General features: G+C 51.6%; 1 protein-coding gene across 1 annotated transcript in view; it reads right to left on the bottom strand.

Moving 5' to 3' along the window:
• NECAP2 (NECAP endocytosis associated 2) overlaps nucleotides 1-12,175 on the bottom strand; it is a 14,865-nt gene that overhangs the window by 2,197 nt on the left and 493 nt on the right. The window contains exons 2-6 of the mRNA XM_008063731.1: nucleotides 9,765-9,865; nucleotides 6,910-7,014; nucleotides 6,746-6,827; nucleotides 5,731-5,839; nucleotides 3,219-3,396 (exon numbers count right to left, since the gene is read on the bottom strand). Coding sequence (XP_008061922.1) covers nucleotides 3,219-3,396; nucleotides 5,731-5,839; nucleotides 6,746-6,827; nucleotides 6,910-7,014; nucleotides 9,765-9,865 — 575 coding nt within the window. The remainder of the gene's footprint in view (nucleotides 1-3,218; nucleotides 3,397-5,730; nucleotides 5,840-6,745; nucleotides 6,828-6,909; nucleotides 7,015-9,764; nucleotides 9,866-12,175) is intronic.

Below are 12,175 nucleotides of genomic sequence, written 5' to 3' on the forward strand. Positions count from 1 at the left end.
ATGCGCCACCATGCCCAGCTAATTTTTTGATTTATTGTAGAGATGAGGTCTCACCAAGTTGTCCAGGCTGAGATTATAGGTGTGAGCCACTGCATCTGGCCTGGAGGCAGGTTTTTGAGCAACAAAACACTAGTGAGTTGCCACGTTTCCACGATCTTCTCACCAGCCCTTGAGGGCTGTAGAAAGAAAGCAGAAAGCCAGAGAGGAGGAATACCAGGAAGGGTGATCACATGTCATCTATCACTCATACCTGAAGCTGACTTTACTTTCAATGGTCTATGCTCAAATCTGTTTACAATTTGCTATATCCTGTCCTGGATTTCTTTTTTTTTTTTTTGAGTTGGGGTCTCACTTTATCACCCAGGCTGGAGTGCAGTGTCTCACCACAGCCTCCAACTCCTAGGCTCAGGCGAGCCTTCCATCTCAGTCTCCCAACTACAAGTATGCCACAACATCTGGATTATTTTTTTATTTTTTGTAGAGACGAGGTCTCACTACATTGCCCAGGCTGGTCTTGAACTCCTAGGCTCAAGCAATCCTCCCATCTCAGCCTCCTAAAGTGCTGGAACTACAGGTGTGAGCCACCACACCTGGCCCCGTCCTGGCTTCTCGAATGGACAATGCCCACCAAACCCGTAAGATCATCTTCATATAATGAGCCTGTAGTCCAGCATCTGGATCAACCAGCCAATTGTGCCCAGTCCTGGGTCCAAGTTGGCTAGGAGCTGGGAAGTCTTCCGGAAGAGGTAGCACAGAAGCTAGTCCTTGTGTGTGTCACTTCACTAAGGTGGGTGGCGCAATGGGACTGCAATGACTGCCTTTGTGCTTCTGGCACCTCCCCTGGCACTGCTGCTGTCCCTTCTGAAGGCCCTGTGCCTGCCATCTCTCACTTTCCCACTAATTTGCTATTTCTAATCTGCTCTGAGCTGGGAGACCAGATAAAATGGGCCTAAACATTTTCGAATCTGGCAGTCTGCCAAGTGTTCAAGACACATGACTTCATGTGACCCTCACCACAGCCCCCACGGGGAGGCACATCCGCAAAAGCTGTAGGACTATGCAGGTCACTTTAGTTTCCATGCTATCTCTAAAATGGGGACAGTAACAATAGCTACCTCATAGGACTGGTGTGAGGATTAAATTAACACACATGGACTGCTTGGAAGGGGCCCAGCACACAGTGGCCAAATTACATTTTTTTTCTTCTTCTTTTGAGTTGGAGTCTCACTCTTTGTCGCCCAGGCTGGTGTGCAATGGCACTCTCATGGCCACTGCAGCCTTGATCTGCTGGGTTCAGGTGATCCTTCTGCGACAGCCTTCCAAGTGGCTGGAACTACAGGCGCATACTACCATGCCCAGCTAATTTTTTATTATTGTAGAGATGAGATATTGCCATGTTGCCCAGGCTGGTCTTGAACCCCTGGGTTTAGGCAATGCTCTCACCTCAGCCTCCCAAAGTGCTGGGATTACAGGCTTGAACCACCGTGCCTGGCCCAAAATGACATTATTAATAAAATAAGATGGTTGGGCAACTTGGCAAGACCTCGTCTCTACAATAAATCAAGAAAATTAGCCAGGTGTGGTGGCACATGCCTATAGTTCCAGCTATCTGGAAGGCTGAGATAGAAGGATCACCTGAGCCCAGCAGATCGAGGCTGTGGTGGCCATGAGCGTGCCCCTACACTCCAGCCCAGGTGACAGAGTGAGACTCCAACTCAAAATACAAAATAAATACAATAAGAGCTAACATTCTGCAAGCATTTACAGAATTCCAATAAATTGTTCTAAGTGCTTTGTACAGATGAGCTCATTTGATCCTCCCAAGAAACCTATAGAGTAGGTATTATGACTTCCCCTATCCTACAGATGAGAACACAGAGGCAGAGAGGTAAGCAGTTTCCTGAAGACCACAAAACTGGTAAGTTAGAATTTAAACTCAACCATGCAGTTCTGAAGCACATCCTAAGTGTTCAATAAATGCTGCTATTCATGACTTTTGACCGGACACCACTCTGTCTGTAGACATGCTAACTGTCTCACACGTAAGAACGCAAGCCCTTGGGAGCAGGGATCTGACACCACACCTGTGCACCTACAGTACCCCCAGGAAAGCTTAAGGCAGCACCTCGGATGTCAGTGAGCACACAAACAAGATAGAATCACAGATCCCTGCCCCAGCACCCAGTGATGCTGAGACAAGTGGTCCTATGACCCTGCTCTGAAAAGTCATGTTTAAAGAACAATTCCTGGGCAGGGCAGGCCTGGGCAGGGCAGGAGCTTCCTGCTTGCTGCTCCCACCCCTGTCCCGGCTGGAGTATCCCCACATGGTGGCCAAGGTCTGAAGCCTAACCTCCAGATGAAGGGAGCTGGTGTCCGGGACTCTTAAGAATTAGGAAAGCAGAAGCTTCCTGGCTAGATGCTGGTGACAATCCTCCAGCCTGAGGAAGGCCGGGAGCATCGAGATGGGCCGGGCATGCAGGGTGGGAGGTAGAGGCAAAGGGGGGCATCCCAGCACTGTCAGCAGCTGGCACTTGGCATCACTTCTGGAACCCTGGGGTCTCTGAGGGTTCGTCAGTGCAGCCTGCAGGGGAGCTGCCTTGCAGCTTCCAGCACCAGAAGAGCTTGTGCAAAAAGAAATCTCCAGTTTCATTTCTTACCACTCACCTTGGCACACCTTATGCTGCATCCATCTCCCTACACACATTAGGTATCTGTAAGTCCAAGCTTTGGTTACACTCTTCTCTCTGCCAAGAATACCAATCGCCCTGGGCTCTAGTCTCCTTGCTTCAAGGGCCAGATCAATGCCACCTCTCCATGAAGCTACCCAGATCATGCCAGCTGGTAGTGAGGCTGGGCCCCAAACATTTGGTCTTTGTGCCTGTGACTCATCTCTCCTACTGCATGAGCAGAAACCATGTCTCCATCACCCACTCACTCAACACCCACTGGGCAGTCACTGGGAACAGGAAGCTCCATGATAAGGATTTCACAGTAACTAATGAATCCCAGTTCCTGCCCCTTAGGGGAGGGCAGACACCCTAGAGGGCAAGGAGAAGGTGTTTAGGGCACAGTAGAACCATCACCAACCTGTGCAGGGTCGACCTTGGACACACGGGTACTAGATGACGACTTAGCATATGGAGGTTAAAGCCGGGGCCTGGCTACCCGGGGGCGGGGTGCCCAGGGGCAGCCTTAACAGTCACCCCCCAAGCACTGACCTGAAGCAGGAGCAACTGCTGGCTGTGCGAGGGAACCCCCCACAGACAACTGCTCCCCAGGGGGAGGGATCAGGGTGGAGGTTCTGCTCCCTGGGGGTGGGGGCAGCAGGCTCAGCCCTCCTGTACTAGCAGGCCGTACTCGGGAAGTCCCGGCTGCTCCTTCCTTCTTCTTCATGTTCTAGAGAGAGGAGAGAGGAGAGGAGTGCAAATCGGTCAATCCTGCTGGAGTACCACTGCCACGAGAAAACCCCACAAGGAGAGCCAAGGTGGCCCCCAGGCCCCAACATCCATGTAGCCAAAAGATGGTCCTCCCCAGCACCTCCACTGTCAGAGCTATACTCAGTGCATCATGATTCTGGATCCATCACGAACACGGCTTGTTTTAAAAGCCAGCACCCCCTGTATTCATCATCAGAGAAACACAAATCAAAGCTGCCACGATATACCACTACAAACCCACCAGGGTGGCTAAGACAGAGACCGTCAAGTACTGACTAGGCCATGGGGCAGGACAGCACAGCACTCACGTGCTGCGGGTGGAGTGTGAGCTGGTAAAACTACTTTGAAAGTGTGTTTGAAAGGTGCTATAAAGCTCAGCATAGGAACTCAGGACTCTGCAATTCCACTCCTAGATACAGACCCAACAGAAATGCACATGTATGTGCACTTAAAGTCATACTTTCACAGCAGCCCTATTTGTAATAGCTCCAAACTGGAAACTGCACAGTGTCTACCATCAGGAAAGCAGATAAATAAACGAGGTACACTCTCACAATGGAACTCACATCACAGCAATGAAAATGAACAAGCCATGTGCAACATGGATGACTCTCACAAACATTCTGCTGAGTAACAGGAAGAAGTCATACCACAAGAGCACAGAGTGTACGATTCAATTTGGGAAAGTTCAGAACAAACAAAATCTAGGTACTCAAGGTTAAGGTTAGTGGCCACTCAGTTACTCGGGATATGTAGTTACTGGAAGGGATCAGGAGAGGGGCTACCAGAGTGCTGAGAATCTTCTGCTTCTTGACCTGAGTGCAAGTTCATATAAGTTGGGCTTTAAAACATTTAGGTGTGGTGGCTTACACTGTGATCCTAGCACTGTGGGAAGCCAAGGTGGGAGGATCACTTGAGGCCAGGAGTTCGAGACCAGCCTGGGCAACATAGCAAAATCCCATCTTCACTATTTAAAAAAATAGAATAAAATTCACTGAGTTCTGCATTTGTGATTTGTGCATTTTTGTGTATGCATGTTATGCTTCAATAAAACATCAAAGGAACCAAAACTGAGCACCAAGCATGAGCCAGAAGACAACACAAGTCACACAGATGAAGAAGACACATTCCCCACTTGTAAGGAAAGCAGCAGCTTAATCACCTAGTGAGACCAGCCCTGAAGTCAAAAGACCTCAGCGACCTCTATGTGAGCCCAGCTGTGCCAGATATTTTTAGCTCTGTGACCTGGCCCAGGGCCTATACCTCTCAGCCTTAATTTCCTCATCTTAAAGAGCAAAGCAGATGTTGGAAATCATACAACAAACGCCTGAAGACACTACCTGGCCCACAGCTGATGCTCATTACATGTTAGTTTCCTCCAAGCAAGAGAAAGCATCACATCCCAACCAGTCCAGGGATTGGACTTGGATTTTCTCTTAAGGGCCAGTTGGCCAACTTCAAGGGTCCCAAATCATCACCAGCATGAAGCAGAAAAGAGGAGAAAGAGATGGTAAGTACAGAGAAAAGCATTACTTTAGACTTACTAAGTTTTGCAAAAAACAAATTCATTTGGTCGTTGGTGCCCCAAGTCATGACTCTGAGTCCACCTCCCCTCTCCACCCTGCAGCAGGTACAGCCAAGTCTTGGCAGCCCATCCCAGCCCAGCCCGTTCTTATCAACAGAAGCCACTGGGAAAGCCAGATGCTGAGCAGTTCAGAACCAAGTCACAGGGAGCCAGGACACCACCACCACAGGAGCTGCCATGACTCCCAGCGCCCACCCCAGTCTTCCTTACTCAAGGCATGAGGCCAAGACACAACTTGGGATGGACACGCTGAGCCCTCCTGAGCCCCAACAGCCAGGACAGAAACACCACCTCTGGTGGCAAGTGACTGACACTCTTCTCAACTCAGAGGTTTTGCACATGCTGTTCCTTTGCTGGAAACACCCTTTGATCCCTCTTCCTTTGCCTATAGGTTGCTTCTTTCAAGAAGCCTTCCTTGGGTCCCCCATCTATGGGTTGACCCTCCTCTAGGAGCCCACAGCACCCAGGGCATCCCTGAGCTGCGGAGCGGCCCCCCCCCCCCCCCCCCCGCAGTCATACCCGCACCTGCCAGTCTGGGCTCAGTTCAGCTCAGTCCCATGAGAGCAGAGGCCTCTCACTCACCCTGGTGCAGTGCCTGGCACAGGGCAGCCGCACAGTAAACAACTGTGAACTGAACTATGAGTGGGCTGGGTGGCCCCCAGGCATCACGTGACTGCAGCCACCATGGCCAGGTGAGGTGGGACTCACTGCAATGCTGAGCTTGATGGTCTGGCCCTCCTTGAAGCCCAGGTCCAACTTGGGGCCTTGGTCTGGGTTCTGGGCTTGTTTCGCAAATTCACTCTGCTGTTTCACCCACCTGGAGAGAGATGGGAGGAAGACGGTGAGGAAGAGCCCACCAGCCCTGTCCCACTCACTTCCCGACTCCCTGCCATCAGTCGGGGTTGGGGTTGGTATTGAGGCAGGGTGGGAGAATGAGGGCTGGGGAGTCAGGCCTAAGATCAAGCCTGGGTTCAGCCACTTTAGGAGCTGCACGCACATCTGCTTCGTCAACGGCACAGGCTGACAATGACACCAGTTTTCAGGACTGATCTGAGTGCCCTGTGAGATCACTTGTGTCAGGGGCCTGCTGCCGGACTCCAGGACATGTGGAAATCCAGCCCTTCCCCCGCCGCCCTTGGCCTGAGAACTAAGATGCAGTCTTTACATGCCCCGAATGCTCATAAGGTTGATGGGAGACAAGGCAAACGCCAGAAGTAGAGGGCAGCACAGAGGTCCCCCACCTGCATCCCACACCAACCCGCAGCCAACTGTGACAGGCACCAGATGAGGGCAGAGCCAGCAGCCCATGTGAGCAGCCAGGCACCGCCCACTTGCTGGTGGTACGAGTTGGAGGCCTGCAGATGGCCGAGTCTGCTCCTGCCCTGTCTTTGAGCTTCATAAAGGACACCAGGCATCTGCTGGGTGGCCCAGGAGTTCGAGGACCATGCATGACACCATGGAGGGGCAGGTCTGGAAAGGCCAAAGGGGCTGGTAGGGGAAGAGATGTGACACCATGCAGGCTAGGACAGCTGACTGGGAAGGGACAGATGGGCCTCCCAGCACAGACAGGACAGGCAGAGCAGAGTGGAGAAGGCAGCCTCGCCCAAGGGAGAACCGAATCTTCCTGACAAAACCCACACTCCCACTCAGGTACCCTAACCAGGCACTCACTGGCCAGGGAAGGAGGGGGACAACCTGAGCAGCATCTCCCAGAACCACTCACTTGAAATGGTCCTGCAATGCAACATTGAAGTCAAAGGCATCACCTCGGTCTCCGAAGCCAATTCCAATAAACGCCCGTCGCCCTGGGAGACAACACGTGATCAGTCCCACCTGCCGGCAGGGAGAACTTTCTCAAGAGGAGGCAGAACCAAGAGCGAGGCATACCGTTTCCATCTTCAATGCGGATCACGAAGTACCGGCTGGAATCCGTCACACTCTCCACAGCCATGCCAGGAAACTGGTCCACTGGGGCCTGAGCAAAGAGCTCCCCTGAAAGCATGAGTTAGGGTGAGTCCAGGGCCCCCTTCCAGTCTGGTATTTCTATCACACCACAGGCCTTTTCCCTGCAAGGAATCTCTGGCAAGCTGAGGCAGATGGGCAAACCTTGCTCTGGGATTCAAAATAAATCTACGCTTGCTGAAGGGAAGACCCAGGAATGTAACTAAAAAAAGGCTTCAGTCAGGTATGGCTCACAGGTCAATCCAGTCCACAACTTAATATTTTTTATTTAATTGCTGAGCATTTCAAAATCAGATTGCATGTAAAATCATCCAAATTTCTGACTTCTCTTAAAATGAAGCTTGGCTGATATTGGATACTGGCCTCCATTCCCCAGGGAATGATGGGCTGGAGCAACCATCCACCTGTCCCATCTGTCCACCCACTGCTATTACTGCCTGAACCCTGGGCACCCCAAGGCAGGTGACCCTAGCGCAGGCATATCACTCCTTCAGAAAGGGCTGGGACCTGAGGCAGGCCTATAAGGGGCCAGCAAGTCCTGTGGAAAGAAGGGAGAATGTTGTTTTTTTTTTGAGTTGGAGTCTCACTCTGTCGCCCAGACTGGAGTGCAGTGGCCACTCCCGGCCACTGCAGCCTCGACCTGCTGGGCTCTGGCGATCCTTCCGCCTCAGCCTTCCGAGTAGCCGGAATTACAGGCGCGCGCTACCACACCCGGCTAATTTTTTGATTTTATTATAGAGATGAGGTCTCGCCTGCCCAGGCGGGTCTCGAACCCGCGGGCTCAGGCAATCCACTCACCTCAGCCTCCCAAAGGCGCGGGATTATAGGCTGAGCTACCGAGCCCAGCTGGGACAATGTTTTCACACCCACAGAAGAATCTAAAGCAGGCTGGTGTCATTCAATCTCAGACGCAAGGCAGGAACAATGGGCTCAACAGAAGTCTTGGGAAACGCACCCCTGTCAACGCCGGTGCCACAGATGTGATACACACGCAATTGTGAGCATTTACGAGGCTCATCACCCTCACACGTGCTGACCTCTATTGGTGCTTTAAGTAATTTACCAAGTATTTTCTACTGAGTCCTGTGTAATCAAAGCTGAACTGAATCAAAACAGATGGCCCTAGTCTGCTGCTTCCCGTCAGTTAATCTGTCCTCCATCCAAACACACTGGGATGCCTTCAGCCTAGAGCAGTGGTCCTCAACCAGGGCAGGGGGAGAGGGGGAGCAAGGATTTTGCTCTTCCCCCCCAAAAAAGACTCTGGCAATGTCTAGGGACATTTCTGGTTGTCACAACTTGGGGGGTGCTACTGGCACTTGGTAGGGATCTTACATTGGCCTCCGCAGCCCCCTACAACAGATTCATCAGAACCTAAGCGTCAACACTGCCGAGGCTGGGACACCCTGGGCTAGAGTGACATGCTCATGACTTCACGGGAAGGGCAGAGACTACCATAACCCGGGCATGAGCCTGAGCCAAGAACATCTTGGGGTGGGTCCTGCAGGTGAGTCTCGGCCCTAAGCAGTGGCTGTGACATTAGGCAGTTATGTTCAAGTTCAGAGGCCCAGGGTCTCCAGAGAGTGGGAGACCCACCAGGGACGTCCCAGCAATCCTCCGGCCAAGATCCTCTGGCCTAGCTGTGGGAGCTGCCTCTTTAAACTCCTCTGCAGTCAATATGCACCTGCTAACTCCAGGTTCCAGAAAAACTCAATGCTGTGGGTTGCCTTGCAGTTCATAGGCAATCAGGCAATTTTCCACTCACTTCCTACTTCCATCAACCTTGTGAAGGAGGAACTAATGTCCCTACTTCGACAAAGAGGAGGCCAAGGCTCCAGAGGTCAGGTGGCTCGGCCCAAGCCCAGCAGCCCGGGCAGAAGGGGCACAATTTTGAAGACAGGCAGCCAGTTCTGCCTTTAAGTCTTCACACATTCCTTTGCTCCACAAAGGAAAATCTCCACATAGTAGAAAAATAAAATGACTGAATGCCGTGGCACTGCCCGAGCAGCCCTGCACCTGACCCCACTTGGGTCTCAGACCGGGGCAACTCTAGGCACAGTGCCCTCCACAGTTCACCCAGAGCCCCCGCTAGCCCAGAGCTCCCAGAGCGGTCTCCTCAGAGACACTCTGCCAGCTGACCCCAACGCAGCCCAGCTTGGCTTGTCCTCTTGCCACAGAAAGAGCTGAGTAGGGTAGTTTCTAGCTCCTTCTGTTCATGGGTGTGCTCAGCTCCGGGGAGTTACCACTGAGCTTATAAACAGAATTCCTGAGAATCAGAGTCCAGCAGCAGAAGGCTACACATCCTCCCCCAGCTTGTCTTCAAGGCAAGTGTCAAGGCTTCCCTGTTTCTATTTTTTAGAGACAGGGTCTTGTTGTCACCCAGGCTGGAATGCAGTGGTTCAACCATAGCTCACAGTAGCCTTGAATTCCTGGGCTCAAGTGATCCTCCTGCCTCAGTCTCTCAAAGTGCTGGAATTACAGGTGTGAGCCACTGTGCCTGGCCACAGGGGCTGCCTATTTACCCTGGGACCTCCTGCAGGTGTCTTTTCTTTGGGCCTAGTATTTTCCTAAGGACTCCTGAAAAGAACTGGTGCTTGGTCTGAAACACAACTTTGTATACATGGGGACAGTGGTGTCTGCAGCTAAGGTGGGGAATGGAGGCAGCTTGAGGTACACTAGGCTGACTTCCAGGACAGGTTCCCGTTACCCGCGGGCAGCCCGGCCAGGCCCGGGTTGCCTCCCCTTCATGAGGTGGGAGGAGGGCCCCTCAGCCCAGTGCATACCTGAGGTCCTGTCCTCCAGCTTGATGTAGGCCACCTGCCCCTTTGCAGTGATCCTCAGCCGGCCACTCCATGATGGCTGGTCCAGCTGCCACTCCGCAGCCCTAAGGGGACAGATAGCCACTAAGCCTCTGCCAGAGGCTCCTGCTCGACTCCAAAGCTGGGGATGGACCGGGAATGGAAAGGGTTTCCAGACCAGGGCTTGGCAACTGACTTTGTAAAGGGCCAGACAGTGAGTACTCAGGGCTCTGCAGGCCTCACAGCCTGTCTCAACTGGGCAACTCTGCTCTTGGAGGGTGAAAGCATCAGCTGGACAGTATGCACATGTGTTGGTGCTTTAAGTATTTTAGCTGATTATGTTCTACTGAGTGTAGCTGTAGCTCAATAAAATTGTAGAGACTCCAATCCAAAATTCATATGACCTTCACATTATGAAATAGTCTCTTTAAAAATTTTCCCCAACCATTGAAAAATATAAAAACCCTTTTTAGCTGAGGGGCCGTATAAAAACACAGTGAGTCGGAGCCTGCCAACCCACTCTAGACCAGATGTTGTCCCCGAAGTGGGACGTCTTCCAGCTTCCTTTCTGCAGAGGAAGCAGCTACAGAGGCCTGCTTCCGTCCAAACTGTTGCTCGGCTGTGGTGGTCACAGTGACCAATGGAACAATGGAGACTGTCTAGGAGGAAAAGTATGGGGGAGGGGCAGTCATTAGGAGAAAGAAAAGGACAGCAACAGCCCATGTGAGAAAAGTGAATGGTGGTTAGGAAATATTTTCTCAAAGTACCATGGACGAAAAGAACCTCAGGAGGCCAGACTCAGTGGCTCAGCCTGTAATCTCAGTACTTTGGCGACGCAGTGAAACTCCAACTCAAAAAAAAAAAAAAAGAACCCTAGAAAACCAGGGACCTACAATAAAGGTCTCTTTGGGCTCTTTTCTGTTTGTTTGTTTGTTTTTGAGTTGGAGTCTCACTCTGTTGCCCAGACTGGAGTGCAGTGGCCGCTCCCAGCCACCACAGCCTCGGCCTGGTGGGCTCCGGCGATCCTTCCACCTCAGCCTTCCAAGTAGCTGGAACTACAGGCGTGCCACTACCACGCCCGGCTGATTGTTTGATTTATTGTAGAGATGAGGTCTTGCTGCCCAAGCGGGTTTCGAACCCACGGGCTCAGGCAATCTACTCACCTCAGCCTCCCAAAGGTGCGGGATTACAGGCTGAGCCACCGAGCCCAGCTTCTTAGGGCTCTTTTAAAACAATTACTTAGCCAGGGTGCAGTGGCTCATGCCTGCAATCCCAGCACTTTGGGAGGCCAAGGCAGATTGCCTGAGACCAGCCTAGACAACAGAGCAAGACCTTGTCTCTACAAAAAATTAGCTGGGTGTGGAGGCACATGCCTGTTGTCTCAGAAGAATCACCTGCAGTGAGGCAAGAGGGAGGGAAGGAGAGAGAAGTAACAAAGTAAAATGTTGGTAGATTGAACTACATTTAAAAAATCAAGCCAGGCTTGGTGGCTCAGCCTATAATCCCGCGCCTGAACCCGCGGGTTCAAGACCCACCTGGGCAACTTGGTGAGACCTCATCTCTACAATAAATCAAAAATTAGCCGGGCGTGGCAGCGCACGCCTGTAGTTCCAGCTACTTGGAAGGCTGAGGTGGAAGGATCACCGGAGCCCAGCAGGTCGAGGCTGCGGTGGCCAGGAGCGGTCACTGCACTCCAGTCTGGGCGACAGAGTGAAACTCCAACTCAAAAAAAAAAAAAATTAAAAAAAGAAAACATTAGCTTCACATTTTAGTTCTAAGAAGCTCAGAAAGCCCCCTAATAACAGCAAGAACCACGGGTGTTTCCAGAAGACTTTTCTTGGAAGTTCCTAAGCATATTGCAGCTCTCAAGAACTCTGGGCACTGGCTGTTTTTGAGGCCCACATGAATGCAGACTCTCAGTTCACAAGTCAGCAGACTCAGTTTCAGTTCCTTTTACTGGAGCAATAGGCCTTAGATTCAGGCTAAGCAGAGCCCTGATGTTGAAGCGCAGGCACCAGCAGTTTCATCAACGCCAAACCAGTCAGCCTTGACATTTGGTAACCCCGCTGTCGGGGCACCAATGGGAGCCAAACCCATCCTACTAAACACCCAAGCGTCGGGGGTGGACTCCCATCCCTGGCTTGATAGCCCATCCCCAGTCTGATGACAGAAAGCAAATGTATTTTTATTACTGTTGTTTTCATACTACTTTAAAGTTATGTCATGGGTTCAGTAAGTGTTCAACAAAACATCTGTTCACTAGGAAATCAGTTGAACCCTTGGCAATCCAATTGGAAAATAACAAGAGGGTACACATGCAGACACTCCATTGTTCTTGCTGTGCAGCCCAATCCTGTATTTCTGAATAACTTGGACAAGCATCACTTTCAAGAACC

This window comes from Carlito syrichta, unplaced genomic scaffold, assembly GCF_000164805.1.
Source record: "Carlito syrichta isolate Samal-C Ts95f unplaced genomic scaffold, Tarsius_syrichta-2.0.1 Scaffold307017, whole genome shotgun sequence".
In the NCBI taxonomy this organism is placed as follows: domain Eukaryota; kingdom Metazoa; phylum Chordata; class Mammalia; order Primates; family Tarsiidae; genus Carlito; species Carlito syrichta.